Source organism: Astatotilapia calliptera, chromosome 22 (genome assembly GCF_964374335.1).
Source record: "Astatotilapia calliptera chromosome 22, fAstCal68.1, whole genome shotgun sequence".
In the NCBI taxonomy this organism is placed as follows: domain Eukaryota; kingdom Metazoa; phylum Chordata; class Actinopteri; order Cichliformes; family Cichlidae; genus Astatotilapia; species Astatotilapia calliptera.
In genome coordinates this window covers 16,350,666-16,366,616 of record NC_137442.1, presented here as the reverse complement: position 1 = coordinate 16,366,616, position 15,951 = coordinate 16,350,666, and the positions used below count along the sequence as shown (strand labels likewise).

Sequence of the window (15,951 nt, the reverse complement as noted above, 5' to 3'; positions counted from 1 at the left end):
ATGATTACAGTGGCCAATGGAATTAAAGATGGTGACATTATCATGTTAACTATAGAAAATGTGTTACAGGAACAGCTAGGTACTAGCTAGGTTAGCTAGATGTAATTTGATTGAGATTCTGCAGTCAGTAAAAGAAAGAGCAAATAGAGGAAATATTGGAAAGTCTGGTTGTTCTTCATTGCCTCATTGCTTGGCTGTTTTTGTGCACAGCTGGGATTCTCGATCTGTGTCCTTGACTGGCTTTTTTTTTTTTTTTTTAATGCTGCATCACATTTTATGGTGGGTGGTAAGGTGTTATATCATTAATTATAATCTCTGGAGAGAGTGCATTTATTTGTGGTGCTAAAACCAATATCATATAGCTCCATATAGTCCTAATGGTAAACTGGTATTAGTTGGACATAAGTAAAGGAAAAAGTTGACGCATCTTAATTTAACCAGTTTAATCTGACCGTGTCAGCAAACACAGAAACATTTTGGCCTTGCGGTCTGATGAAATCCAACAAACTGGTTATTGATTCTGTGTTATGTGAGTGTTATCGTGAGATCAGTGTTCCAGTTTTTCCCACAGTTACTATTTTAACTTGGTGTTTGAGGAACTTGAACAGTTAATGAATACCTCTCTTAGATTTCTGTCGTTCATATTCAAAGATGGGGATAATGTGGGATGGATATATTCGTACTCTGTGACCCTCACGCTCCTCTGCGCTGGAATTGCCTTCCAGGTCACCACATAGACACACACACACACACACACACTCGTGCAGAGAAAGTCTCAAAGATAGATCCATCACCATGTTTACTCAGTTGCTACTAGCCTAAAGTCAAACCAAGACCATGGGTTTCAAGATGACTCATCAGAGTGTGGGTCTTCCTCCGAATATAGTTCTCACATCAGGGTTTCTTTTTCTTTTTTTGCGTCATTTTCCACTGGCATTAGATATAAAAAGTTTTCCCTTCTGATGACGAATATCTGTTTGGGCATGCAGTTTTTTTCAGACACTGTGTTGTTTTTTGTGTTTTTCTCGGGGGGCTGTAGATGTATGTTCTTGTTGCTGGTGTTCTTCAGCTTGAACTTCTCTGTGCTGGTATCTGGCCTGCTAATAATGTGTGTTCTGTCAGTGTTTTCTGATGATGTTTTCCTTTCTTGATGGGACTGAAGTGGCAGCTGCAAGGTAATGACGCAAGCTATGAGTAGGAAGTTTGTTGTGAAAGCAGTAAAACATTTCTAACTAATGGAAAACTAACTGTATTGTGACCTCAGAGAGAATGAAACAAAATGTAACAATAAAAGAATAAAAATTAGTTTTAAGAAAGGACAAAAAAAATCATTAAAATCATAACTGCTTGATTGATTCAAGCATTATGCAGGATTTTACTGATGTTTTGTTGCGTTTTGTTTCTTTCTCATTATTACAGGATCAAAGTCATCATTCCTTTAGTTGCTTTCACGGCATCATGCTGATGCAGAATTTCACTATCGTGCTTGAGTACAGTAGTTTGCCAACACAGTTAATTTCCACTGAGATCTCTTAACACTTAGCAAATTTCCTCTATTTTGGCAGAGTTGATACATAAAATATTTAAGCCTGGAAAAAAGTAAAAATGTGATAATCCAACTCTTTATATCAGAGCTGGCTGCCAGATTGTACTAGCTGGAGTTGCCTTAACATTGGTTGACATAAATATTGAACTGAATGTGTATGTAAATACAACCCAATTTAAAGACACAATAAGTGATAAATTTAAATGGCTTGAACTAAGTAGATGTAAGTTTAAAATTACAAAATTCTTACTGGTTTCAATCCCTGATATCCCCACAAAGTCTCAGCGTTTAATAATTATTGTGTTCGAGTTATGCTCCTGCATTTTTGAAGGTTTCAGTCTTTTCCATTTCTTATTTGTTTAACTCTGTTATTCTTGCTGCTTTTGTTTGGCACTTTTTCTTCATAGACCAATCTCGCAGGGCAAGTTTTGCCTCTGCAAGACAGTCAAGCATGGAAACTCCTCCCAATACGACCCCACAGCCTTTCAGACAGCCGGTAAGTACAATAAAACCATACAATGCACGCTCAAGTATGTGATGTAAGCTTTATGCTTGTGTAGAAAACCCCATAGGGTAGCTAGCTCCTCTGTAAACTTCCCACTGTAAAACCATAACTTATTTTCCTCCTGTTTTTTTTTTTTTTTTTTTTTTTTTTTTTTAATTTTTAGAGCTTTCTCAATCGAAGGTTGAAGGGTTCCATCAAGAGGGCAAAAAGTCAGCCCAAACTTGACCGGACCAGCAGCTTCAGACAGATGATTTTGCCCCGGTTTCGTAGTGCTGACCAAGAAAGGTAAGTAATCATAATATATATTTCCAGTTTGTGATCTGTCCATTGCTCTCCATTCCAGATTTTAAATATTATTACCTCAGAGCGACGATGTGCTCACAGTTCATCCAATATTCATAATGAAAAGTCAGAGGAGGCCATGGCTGCAGTTTGAAAGAGAATTTTTGATATGGTAATGGTCTGTAATCCAGAGACAAAAGGCAACCTGGAAAGTTACTGCTTTGCCATTTCACTGATTTTATGACAAAAACAAAAGATAAAAAAAAAAGATTAGAGCATGAATTTGAATGCTGAAGGAAGTTAAAGTATGCAGAAGATACACAGACAAACCGCAACTGAATATAAAGAACCAGAGGCTGTAAACATTAACATTGTTTTCTGCTAGCTGATGTAAGCTGGAAAAATTAGACTGCAGATATCGCCAGCAGGTGTGGAATTAGTAACGTCCTGGTTATAACGAGCTCAATTGTATCATAGCCATCACTAAGATAGTGGATACAGTCCATTTATGCACCGAGCTTGGGAGCTAAACCATCAGCAATCAGAATCTGTTCTTTCTTGGGTGTCTGACAATCCTGTTTTTGTGCACTGTGTGTTATTTCAGTGGCTACTTCACATCACAATGGCAAAACCTCTTAACTTTTTTCCTGAAAGCCGTGAGGTTTTTTTCCCCTTCTTTTCGTTGAGTTGCTAATGTCAGTAGAGTAGAGAGGCAATCAGTTAAGATTGCCTGTTACAAGCCGACTGACAAGCTGATTCATTTCAGTAAACTCAGGGATTTTGTTGTTACAGCCCTACTTACTCTGGTATGAATGACCAGTTGCCAAAATGTTAGCAAGCTCTAACCAACAGAAAATACATTTTATTGTCAGGCGCCTGGTCCGAACACTCATCCAGAACCATTCGTCTGTAAATGATTAATCTATACGGACCTTTTTTGCAGCAAACATCTGACTTATCACAGCTGGAGAAGTCGGTGTTATTTCCAGTAAGATTAACTTTGACTCTTTTCTATTCAAGTGTGCCACTTATTAATTTTCATTTTTTTGTATTTGCACTTTTCCAGCTGTGATGTCTGCTGTGAAAAAGGCCTATGGAGGACAACAGATCAATAAAAGAAAAAAGTAACGGGTCTGCACGCTGGCTTTAAAGCTTCCAAATATAGCTTAGGCAACATGGGTAAAAAAGGGACTGTTTTAACTTTAATGGTGACAAAAAGTGTATAAACACTGAACTGGCTACATCAATGCTGACATCATTATTTGGCTATTCTATGATAGGTCTCTATGCATGATAATATTAAATCCATTATCACTGATTGAAATGCTCTTTTCTTCTCTTAGGGCGTTTCTTTAAACGGTGTCTTTAAATCAACCGTACCTGCGCTTCGGATTATTACTCACATGTCATGCTCACATGCAATCATTAAGATTTGTGTTACCGTGATTAGAGATATGCATTAATCCTTTCATCACAAATCTATTTTGTGCTTTTAAAGGGACACGTTTGTCCTCAAGTGGCTCAAGCAGAATGTGTATGAATCTCCGAGGAGCTCATGACAGCCTTCGCTCCCACTGTAGCTCCTTATCAGCCACAAAAGCAGAGCCCCGTTGAAAGAAGGACGCTGCCTTTAGCGATACCTTCACAGATGGTTTCAGCCAGTGACGAAAGATCTTCATTTGAGTGATATTAATAGAAGAGCAGTCTATCCAATCATTGCAACGATGCTCTCTGAGCTGCGATTTATTACAGATGAACAGAAAATAAATAGGGGGTGAAGGCTTGTATTATCACAACACGGAAAAGGTTTGTTACTTCAGTTTGTTTTATGTCTGCACAAAAAGATTAAACAATAGCAGCTTAATTAGATGCACATTTATTTAAATATGTACTCATACTCATGTATTTTTTATTGAGATGTCTGTATGAGAAGCCTGCTCATATATACAATTAGAATCACTGGTTTTCATCAGCACAAAGTCAGGAAAATAGAGCTGAAATGAGTGTAGTGTTGAAATCCGTTGGGCATTGCAGTGGAGACACTAGTGTGATTTTTCTTGTCGGGATGCAATAGCTTGCAGCTCTAGAGGCTTTCACCGCAGCTTTTTCTTGTTTTGCATTCTGAACTGAGGTCACATCCCGATGGATTCTCGCTTGCATTGTGATCAAAATTTTATGCAGTCCTCACACAATCCAGTCACGATGCACATATGGGAAGTACAAAGATGTAGAGAGGGAGAAGGTAAAAATCTAATGCTGACACTACACTTTGCCCTCACTACAGGAGATGCTGTAACAGACGCATTTAGGGCAGGTGTGGCTGACCGATCCTGGAAGTAATCAGTGTGTCATTTTTGCAAAGCGCGTAGAAATCCTCTGTTGTAAAATTCAGATTGCCGGTTCAGATGTTAAAGCAAGTTTTGCATTAACCCGAGGGTTTCTGTGGGGGCAGCAGTGAAGGAGGAGGAGGTGGTGGCGGGAGCTAAACGGCGATGGGGTTAAAGTCTGCCTTGGTCGATCTGCCTTTCCCCTCTAACCACAGCCGTTCACCGCTGCCTCAGACAGCTGCCTTCACAGCCTGCTCCGCGTTCTGCCCACACACGCTTAATTCACTCAGTAGTGTTAAGTTGACTTTGCAATAAACCCACAGCATTCAACTTCACACTCTAGCTTTCCAACGCAGCTGCTCGGCCTTTGCTGCCAAGTCGGTTTACCATGTCCTGCGTTCTGCGATGGCACCGTCAGCTCCCTTAACATGATGATTCACTCGTCTTCTGATCAGTATTAAAATGCAGCCTTAAATTTCTCTTCTCCTTTTACTGCATCATTATCCATTCAGTCAGGACCAGGATAGTCAGAAGATTGTTACTTCCTGTTGCAGTAATTTATATTTATAGCAGTGTGATTCTGCTCTGGGATCATCATAAGGGTATATAATGTGCATGGACCAGTTACTGCTACTCCAGGCATCAGTTACTACAGATATGACATTGATTAGGCCAGATACAACATGAAAGAAAAGCTGGGATGTAGGTGGGTTGTAAAGTGGCTTGCAGATGATGTGTAGTAACTGCAATAACAGCTATCAAATGAAATGTGTGTGACCTGCGTAACTGATGCTGCGCTAAGTATGTGCATTCAAAGCACCACTACATGCTGAGTCATACTTTTGGTGCAATTAGACCCCATATTCTTTTGCTAATCGTACTTTAAAGTTAATTTTGAAAAGCTTCCATTGTGAGAAATTTGCTTGATCACTTTCTGACCAAGGTTTGTTCACAAATACATTATTTTTCCCCATTCTTTTTTAAAAGATCCCTGTCTACATCAAAATGCAAATGCCACAACAACATACTTGATGTGGCGATATAACCTTAACCGTAAAGAAATGTTTATCAGTCAAAAGCCTACAAACAGTGACACAATACTACGATATCTAAGAGGAAAAAAAGGTGATAAAGGAACACACCTTTAAAAATCGCAAGACTAAATCTCAGTTTTCACTAGCTGGTTAACGTTGCTTTGGCTTGCAGGAACATCTAAAGCTCAAAAACATTCAAAATCACTGTATTTTTCTTATTTCTTGCATGGAGTATATAAAGGGTTAATGACCGAGCCTTCGAGGATTTTGTTTGTTAGGAGAACAGCTAGGTGTTTGCTTAATAAGATTTTATAAACACTGTATGTTCCTTTTTTTTCTTTCATTAAAGCCAGTTTTGGAAAACATTATAGGAATAGACTGACATTTTGGGTAATCTATTTCCATATCTTTGGAATCAGCCGTTAATTCCAGTTCTCGTCTAACTAGAAAGCGAGGAGTGTTATTTTTAATTACAGAATTTAAAAATAAAATTTTTAACCATTCAGTCTAAACTGAGCCTCCAGTCGTGACTATAGAGCAGCCCATAGCCCTCTACATCTCTAATGTCTGTCTGCCAGCAAATCAATTTAATGGTTCTCATTCAGTCTCTGTTTGCTGCAGCCTGAAAAGCTACAGTTAAACCAAAAGGACAGGCGCCCACTCACTAGTTGAGATGGTAACACACACAGCAAGTTAAACAATAGTTTATATTTAGGTTTCCTCCTTTTCCCATTACTGTGAGCAACAAAATCCCTTTCCTTGCTCCATTTTTTCCCAGTTCTGTTGCCTGTTAAAGACAGCTTCTTTCACATTTCTGCGTTCAGTTCCACCACTTTTTCTGTTCTTTGACAGAGCTGCCCTCTTCAAAGGTTATTCCATGATCAAGCCATAATCCTCCCTGCGTTTTTATACCTGCACTAGAGTGCACACTGCTGAGCTGCTTCTCAGCACTTGAATTTACATTACTAGACGGTAATATCGACCTTTAAATTCAGTTTTTGTTACTGTAGTTTAGTTAAAGGTATATTTGCATTTTCAGACGACACCACGAGCTGGGCTGGTATAGGCCGTTTCCTAATACACATTATGAGTCACATGAGCAAAGTCAATACACCAAACTGAAAACGCAAGAACTGAAAATCTGGTGTGGTTTACTTTTTCCATAAACTCATTATAAAAGGATCACATCTAAAATAATTGTGTTGAAATTGCAGGAGTGACACATGAGGATGTTTGAGCTACAGTGACTCATATTGTGTGAAAACACCACCATAATCACATCTGAATTCTGAAAGTAAGTCAATATCTTCCTCTTCTTCTCTAGGACTCGCTTGATGCAGAGCTTCAAAGAATCCCACTCCCATGAGTCCCTCCTTTCTCCTAGCAGTGCCGCAGAGGCTTTGGACCTAGTTTTGGATGAAGACGCCATAATCAAACCCGTCCATTCTAGCATTTTAGGACAAGAGTACTGCTTTGAGGTGCGTTGCGGTTGTTTAACCTTTTCCCTCTCCGTGGTTTCACCTCCCTGCTGCTGGATTTGTTTTATCTCACTGTATTTATGTTGCAATTCAGGTGCCACTACAAAGCCACTTCACACCTCACTTGAAAAATAAATGAGGTGACCCAGTGGTTTATGGAATTAGTGCTTTAATAATTGAGTTAATTATATAAAATTGGAAACTGAGAATTGATAGAGTTTGGTCTGTTCGGAGTTACCAAAAAGCACAAAAAAAAGAAGTAATTTGAAGACACAGGACCAGATTTACTAACTGGACTAAGTACCTCGAGGCTGCAAAAATGTGCCAATGGAGTGTAAGGTTCTGCAAGTGATCTATAAGCATGGGCAGCAAATACTTTTCACAAGTGACCCGATGCGATATATGATGTAAGAGCAGCACAAATTAGTGAGTCAGAAATGATCAGATCTGCGCAAGTTTTTCTCTCCATCAACAGCATGCCAGTTCAGCTGCAGGAGAATCGATATGTTTTGATACGAGGGCTAACTTTACTATTAGAAAGTGATGGAGACTGTGTAAGATGTAGCATCTGTTTATGGATAAATCAGACAGCCTAGATGTTAGACCTCAGCTTAGATAGCAGAACGTACTCAGAGAAAAGACTGCTTCATTATAGACGTATAAACCTGAAATCAGCATATAGCAGCTGACCTTCGTGTAGAACCTGAACACATATTATTTACCTTATGGTCTTGGCCACTCTAGATGTTTATAAAGCTGCTAATAATGTGCAAGTAAGACCATGTGGGGGTGCAGCTATGTATTAAAAAGCCAAATATAGGCAGTTTTTGCAAAATCCCAAATTAGAATTAGTGAAACCTGATTGACATAGTTGTCTTTATTTCAGTTTGTTATGTAATAAAACTGTTACTAGAGAGAAGTAAAAAAAAAAATAATATAAGAAAATGACACAAAAGTCCATTTGTGATGTTGCAGAGCTCAGTGTGTGCGCATGCAGAGACTTTTATGTACTTTGGGCTAATCTTAGTGTAGAAATGTGGCTAAAAACCTGAAACACTGAGAGGTAACTAGGCAGAACAACACAGCTGGCGTACTCAGGTGTCCCCTGTAGAGGTGGGATGCAGAGGAACTCTGGCCATGAGGTGAGCCACTTTTCTGAAGAGCATGAGGGGGATCAAGGACAGGCCTTCCAACAAGTTATCAAGTCACTCAGAGGCGACTGAGCAAAGCAGCAAAAGGCTTTGGAAGAAGAGGAAGGACTAACTGGGCTAAGAAATGTCTGCCATGGGGGGTAAAAGCAGAACGGGCATATACCTGGGGTGCCAGGTATTGCAGTTGAGCTTTCTGGTGGTGTCATGGCGCTGTCAGTGGAACACCAGTGAAAGAGGGTGCCCAACTGGTGGCCTTGACAATGTTTTTTGCCCCTTTCTCGATGACAAATACTGTTACAGATTCCAACAAAAAGTCCTATGAGCTGAACTAAGTTAATTGAAAAACACTAAAGATGATCAAAAATAAAAATCATTGTTAACTATAGTTTTCTAAGGAATCTTTCTTGATCATGAACGCAAAAAAGTGATATGTTTTATCCACAGGTAACGACTAGTTCAGGGACAAAATGTTTTGCCTGCCGTTCAGCTTCAGAAAGAGACAAATGGATCGAAAACCTGCAACGAGCTATCAAGCCCAACAAGGTAGATTCAGTAGAACAGATTATATTTCATCCTAGTATTACACTCTCACTGAAAAGGATCGACTACATTGCAACATTATGAGACAGTTTTAAGTAAGGACTGTTATAATGCAGTAACAGAACTCCTCGTTTCACTTCCAGGATAACAGCAGACGGGTGGATAATGTCCTCAAGTTGTGGATCATCGAAGCGCGAGACCTTCCAGCTAAGAAACGCTATTATTGTGAGCTGTGTCTGGATGACATGCTGTATGCACGCACCACCAGCAAGCCCCGCACCGACACCGTCTTCTGGGGCGAGCATTTTGAATTTAACAATTTGCCTACCATTCGTAGCCTTCGTTTGCACCTCTACAAGGAAACGGACAAAAAAAGACGCAAGGTAACGGAAGTGTCTCGTGAAGTCATTTTTAATGCTTTTCGCCTAAACATTTGCAATAAATACGTGAAATAAACATGTTTTTTCTTAAAAATCTAGGAAAAAAGCACATACATTGGCCTTGTTAGCATCCCCATATCCAGCATCACCGGCAGGCAGTTCGTCGAGCAGTGGTACCCGGTGATTCAGTCCAGTGTTCTGGCCAAAAGTGGCGGTGTTGGAAGTACCAAAGTTATCAACGCCTCACTACGCATCAAGTCTCGCTACCAGACAATGAACATCCTCCCGATGGAGCTGTACAAGGAGTTTGCGGAGTACATTACCAACAACTACCGAACACTGTGTGGGGTTCTGGAGCCTCTGTTGAGTGTGAAGAGCAAAGAGGAGGTGGCATTTGCACTGGTGCACATCCTTCAAAGCACGGGGAAGACAAAGGTAAAGAGAGGTCAAATTATGGCTTGTTGGTGTATCTTAAATAATTTATTTTCTTGTCTCCCTCTTTTCTGTTTGATTTGTGTTTTTTAATTTGCAAGAATTTTACAGAAGTACGGTTAGGTCCAAAGGTTTCTGGACAGTGGCACATTTTATTGTGTTTTTTCCTCTTTACAACAGCTCAGTGGATTTTAAATCAAGCAACAATCAAGACTGCAGACTTTGAGCTTTAATTCAAGGGATTTTATAAAAAAAAAAGATTTAAATGAACAATTTAGGAATTACAGATATTACAGTGTGTTTGTGTGTACAGTGTCTATTTATGTCTGTCTCCACGTTGGGTGAGTGCTGAGTAATTGCATATGAGAGCATGAGGGTGGGAATGGATGTTTGTATCTGTGTGTGCCTGTTGGTTTGTGTCTATGTGTTAGGTTGGGTATCAGACGCCACCTCTCTGGGGACATCTCAGGCCCTCCAAGGTATGGAGGCCTATCTCCCCCCACCACTTCCCCTGCCAGTTGCAGATGCCCTCAGACATCGGTGCATTGGTGGTTCTTTGTGTCCGGGGATGGGCGTCCAGGTACCCACCGGCTCACTCCTGGTGGCTGCTTGTCGGGGCCTGGAGCCTGGGGCTCGCTCTGGCTCCTTCGGGGGTGGGGTGCCCTCGGCCTCTCGGCCTGGGGCTCGGTCACTCTGGCACAGCTGGCTGCCGGCAGAGCTCACGGGCACGTCACTGCAACCCCCCCTGGCTTCTGCTCCGCGGTTGCTGAGCGACCCCTCATCTGGGGCTCTCCTCAGCTCTTTCCAGGATAGTGGCACGGTTGCCCCTCCCTTGGTCTCCTTTGCTCTTGGGGCCTCTGGATGTCTGGAGTCTTGATCTCCTCCATGCGTGCTTCATGCCCAGGAGGACGGGGCTGTGGCCCCCCACACCCTCTAGCAGATCATTACATGAAGGAACCTTTTAAATACAAGCGCGCTCATGCTCACAGGTGTACACACGGGTGCTCACACACACAAATTACACCCTTTTTGGCTCCTACCTCAAAGCACACTGTGCTTATTTACTTTAGTTGTTACGTGTGTTAGAAGCTCCAAAAATGAGCAAGCATAAGGATTTGAGCAAGTTTGACAAACTGTGGCCAAACTGTTTTGGCTAGATGAGTGGGTCAGAGCATTTCCAGAGCTGCAGCACTTGTGAGGTGTTCCTAGTCTGCAGTGGTCAATATCTACAGAAGTGGGCCAAGAAAGAACAGCGATGAACCAGCGGCAGGTTCATGGGCAGCCAAGGGTCAGTTATTTGTAATGTTAATGTTGATGTTGGTTCTGATAATACATTTCTAGGATACACTGTATAACCACAGACCAGTCAGGGTACCCATGCTGACCCCTGTCCACTGTTGAAACGCCAACAATGGGCATGTTAGCATCAGAACTCGACCACGGAGCAATGGAAGAGCGTGCCCTGGTCTGATGAGTCATGTGTTCTTTCACCTCATGTGTATGACCAGGTGCGTGTGGTCTTTTACCTGGCCAGCTGAAGCAATGTGATGCTTTAGGCCAGGGGTCAGCAACCAAAGAGCCATTTGGGCCCGGTTTCCACGCAAAACAAAACACTGGGAGCCGCAAATACTTTTTGACATCTAAAATGAAGATCCTGTATATATTGTTTTTTACCTTTATGCTTTGTGTGAACAAATAAAGAGTGTTGCTTATGAAATCTATGAAGTGCTAAAGAGAAAATTACATTTTATTTATGCAATGAACACATTTTGAACTCTTAAAGAAATATAATAAAAAGGAAAGACACCCAGCTGAACTAAAATGATCCATGTAGCAAAGAAAAACTTGTGTACTGCCACCCTTATATCGCCTTTGAGCTTTTGGAGCGTAGCAGAGCCTTGACCTCAATTAAAAAAATAATTGGTGTAAAGCACTCTGCTACTAAAAAATTGAAAAATAAATATTTGCAAAATTCTGCATAAATATTTATTTATTTACTTATATTTATTTTACATGGTAAATGTGTGTGGCGAGGCTTAGTTTGCAGTGCCGCTGCATGGGAGTCGGACGCACCTGAGCGGCACCCGCAATCACGCCTCGCCACCTTAAAGTCTGTGCTCTCTTTGCTGTTGTGTTGTTGGGCTGTGAGCTGAAAAGCTACAGCCGGCTTTATGCGTACAGCAACCGTGTGTGAAAAGTGGTCAATAAAGAGATGCTGAAAAGCATGTTCATGGAAACATCGTCGGGTCTGCCGTGATATGTTTACAATGGGACTTCTGCTCCTGAACCTCTGCGCACAGTGAAGTCACTTTCATCTTTACGCAGGACTGTAAGCTGTCATCTGTGAGGCGTGAGCGGTGTTTGTTTTTAACATAGTTCGCGGTGGAGCTGCTGACATAATGTGGATCCAAAGATCCATAATTGGCCTACCTGGGGTTGAAAGTCTCAGTAAATGCACAGCGTTTCGGCGGGTACACCGGCTTCCGCGAGTGTGACGCTTATTTTGAGCGACGAAAAATAATAAAATATAATTTTATTTTTATATTTCAGTATCACAATAATCTTCCAATTTAGAACTACAAGTTTAAAAAGAACTAATACAAAAAATACACTTCAGCTAAATACTTGTCATTTATTTTCCCAAACCACGCGGAGCCGCAGTATAAGGACTAAAGAGCCGCAGGTTGCCGACCCCTGCTTTAGGCAATGTTCTGGTGGAAAACCTTGGGTCGTCCCATCCACGTGGATGTACCGCCTACCTAAGCATTGTTGCAGACCATGTACACTCTTTCAAGGAAATGGTATTTCTTGATGGCTCTTTCAGTAGGATGTGCACCCTGCCACAAAGCAACAATGGTTCAGGAATGGTTTGAGGTGTTCACCTAGCCTCAAAAGATCCAAGATCTGTGGGTGTGTGCTGGAGAAATAAGGACAATCCATGGAGGCCCCATCTCGCTACCTAAAGGACTGAAAGGATCTGTTGCTAATATCTTGGTGCCAGATTTCACAGCACACCTTTAGGGGTCTAGCGAAATCTATGCTTCAATGGGTTAAGGCAGTTTTGACAGTAAAATGGGGACCAACACAATATTAGGCAGGTGGTCATAATGTTATGCCTGCTTGGCATATGAGGCATTTTCAGAGCCTAAAAAGTAATTAGATCATTAATTGACAAGCAATACTTTTGTTAAACTCCTTGAATTAAAGCTTAATTTTCAATGCATGCACAGTATGATTGTTTGATTTCAGATCTGCTGTGGTGGTGTACAGAGGCAAAACTACGAAACAAAAGTGTCTTATAGACTTAACTGTATGTGTACTCAGCTGCACTGTAAGTGTAATCTCTTCTCAGGAGTTCCTGTCAGACATGGCGATGTGTGAGGTGGATCGATTCATGGAGCGAGAGCACTTGATCTTTCGGGAAAACACACTCGCTACAAAGGCCGTGGAAGAGTACCTCAAACTGATAGGTCACAGATACCTCAAGGAGGCTATAGGTAAGGCTGCTTTATCAGTGCCCTGCTGACTGAATGAAGGTGTGTGTGCTTGAAGCTCTAAGTAAATACCTTTTTACTTCTTACTAAAATAGGCCAAGTTCATGCATAAGTAGCATCTGGCATTTAGTGTAACCGATTGTGCCATTGTTTGATGTTGTGCTTGTTTTTGTGACATGCACAATTACTCCCGTTTGTCGTGGCTCAATTTCAGAAATGCAGTCTCTATGAAAAATAGTCTGTCGCATCAGCAGAGACAAATTATATTTTAATAGGATTTCTGTGGCACAACATTAAATGCAAATGTATTTTTTGTTAGCTTACATCTCAAAATACAAATGAATGGGGTGTCCGGTGTAAGACAAGTGTAACTAATGCAAGTCTAGTTAGACTAGCTGATTTTCTTTTTATAAAAACTAGCTAAAATCAAACACATTTAGACATCTCCACTTTCATCCTATTTTTCATTATTTAAATGAAGAATGGTGAGAATTTAAGCTGTGCATCTCTGTGTGTGCGTGCAGCACCACTTTTATTAATCCTTGAAATACTCCTCTGCATTTATAAAACAATCTGTAAAGTAAAAACTATGCATATTTTATATTTATGTTTTTAAGATTCAGCCATTATTAAAGCAGTGTTATATTCACAGTTTTACATTTAAACTTTAGTTGCGCCATTTTCTAGGGAAAAGGAAACAAATGTACAGTATGTGCAGTTGTGTGCAGGTTCAGTTGTCATTGCAGCTTCTTTTTGTATATAGTTTTTTTTTTTCCTATAAAAGTAAAGACTACGTAATCTACATTTTGTAGGTGACTTTATTCGAGCCTTATATGAGTCTGAGGAGAACTGCGAGGTGGACCCCATGCGTGTCCCACCATCAGTCCTCGCTGACCATCAAGCCAACCTTCGAATGTGCTGCGAGCTCCTACTCTGCAAGATTATCAACTCTCTCTGGTCAGTCTTGTGCCCTCAGAAAGCTCTGTATGTGCAGAACTGTTCTCATTGCATATTAATTGGTGCCTGAAAGTAACAGAGGACTGAAACTTTCAGTCTGCCGTACATTTTGCCCAGACGAGTCATGTTCTCAATTTCCTTGAAAGCTGCAGAATTAAGTAGAAGTCAGTTAAAAAGGATATTAAACATTTTTTAAACTGAGGAAAAGAAACTGAATTATTAAAATAAACCCTGAACAAATACATTGTTTTGAGCAAGGAAAACTGCTCTTTTCTGTATGTTTTAAGTCTCCTGACCTTGAATTCCCAAGGGTTTCGCATAAGCTATAGCATTTTGTCTTGCTGTTCTCCCTGACAGTGGGAAATAAAATCATGTTCTTGTTTCAGCATATTTCCCCGGGAGCTGAAAGAAGTTTTTGCCTCATGGAGAGCCAGATGTGCTGAGCGCGGAAGAGAGGATCTCGCTGACAGCCTCATCAGCTCCTCTCTGTTTCTTCGCTTCATGTGCCCAGCCATCATGTCACCCTCCCTGTTCAACTTAATGCAGGAGTATCCCGCTGAACGCACGTCCCGCACACTCACGCTCATAGCCAAGGTGATGCAGAACCTGGCCAGCTTCAGCAAGTGAGTGTCTGTATTCACCTGCCCTCTTACGCCAGCTGTGACGTTACACTCATTTGATTCAGTTCAGTTTTAAATCTGCAGGCGTCTGACACTTGTGCTAGGTGGGATGGGTGTCACAGACTGACATCACGCAAATAGAGATTTGCAGTTTTGACTGCCAGGTTATAAGCTGTTACTCACCGACATTGAACTCTGAGCCACCGCTCTGCACTCAAAGAATTGTCTTGAACATCATAACGAATTCCCCTGGTGTAACTAGGCCCCTGTGATTAGGACATCAAAATCGCACACAGTGGTAATTTATTTGACGGCTTTAAAGAACTGTTTAGGATGTGCTCTCAAGGTCACACCTGTTATACCAAAAATAACTTTTAAGATGAAACTCAGGCTTATTCTTAATTATCCCTTCTAACAGTTACAGACCTGAAACAATTAACTGATTAAACTTAACCTTCTGGATGGGCACTTTTTTGTCAAACAAGTTACAGAAAAAAAATCAAAACAACACTCTGATAAAAGAGACTCACTTTGGTGACACTGAGATAATGAAAGTAATTTCTTCCAGTCATACTCTGAGTTTTTAATTCCACACGTACATATAATAAAACATCAAAAGTAGCCAATCACATTTTATATAAAAGAGTATCTTTGAAGAGACCTTAGTTATGAACTAATCCAGTACAAATATTTTCAGGTGAACTTGATCAGAAAATTGCAGGCCATTAATTTGGAGTGTCTTAAAGTGCACACTAGGATTCCTGTTATAAGTTTTTAAAGTGTGTGTGCAACATATTCATATAACAATAAAAATCCACCCTTTTCTCCTCACTTGCCTCCATAATTTTCTTCAAAACTGCTTTGATCCTTCGCTCATACCGAGAGTGCTAGCTTGTGGCTGCCTTAGCTAAAGCTAATGCTCTGGATAGCATTAGCTTTAGCTGCTTTGCCTTCATTAGTGTCTTTAAGATGTCTAAGTTCACCGGGGGTTTGATTAGGTGTGTAATTATGTTTGTTGTTTTGAACATTTTTATGATGATCCCTCGCTGTTTACTTGCTTACTGAACTTCTCGCTCAGAGTGAAGAACGTGCTAATGGCTACAGCCAAACTGTAACAACACCTGGCTGCTTATAGCGTGTGGCTGTGGGTGTGTGAGCGACTATTTGCCTGCTGTGCTTTGTTGTGCATCCATGAAACAGGCAGG

General features: G+C 40.8%; 1 protein-coding gene across 5 annotated transcripts in view; it reads left to right on the top strand.

Moving 5' to 3' along the window:
* syngap1a (synaptic Ras GTPase activating protein 1a) overlaps positions 1–15,951 on the top strand; it is a 59,273-nt gene that overhangs the window by 17,425 nt on the left and 25,897 nt on the right. For 4 of the 5 annotated variants that reach the window (XM_026155790.2, XM_026155793.2, XM_080296571.1 and 1 more), the window contains 9 exons: positions 1,954–2,042; positions 2,215–2,336; positions 7,019–7,172; positions 8,768–8,866; positions 8,986–9,246; positions 9,343–9,678; positions 13,028–13,172; positions 13,982–14,126; positions 14,513–14,749. In XM_026155790.2, coding sequence (XP_026011575.1) covers positions 1,954–2,042; positions 2,215–2,336; positions 7,019–7,172; positions 8,768–8,866; positions 8,986–9,246; positions 9,343–9,678; positions 13,028–13,172; positions 13,982–14,126; positions 14,513–14,749 — 1,588 coding nt within the window. The remainder of the gene's footprint in view (positions 1–1,953; positions 2,043–2,214; positions 2,337–7,018; positions 7,173–8,767; positions 8,867–8,985; positions 9,247–9,342; positions 9,679–13,027; positions 13,173–13,981; positions 14,127–14,512; positions 14,750–15,951) is intronic. The other variant, XM_026155791.2, reaches the window with a different exon arrangement.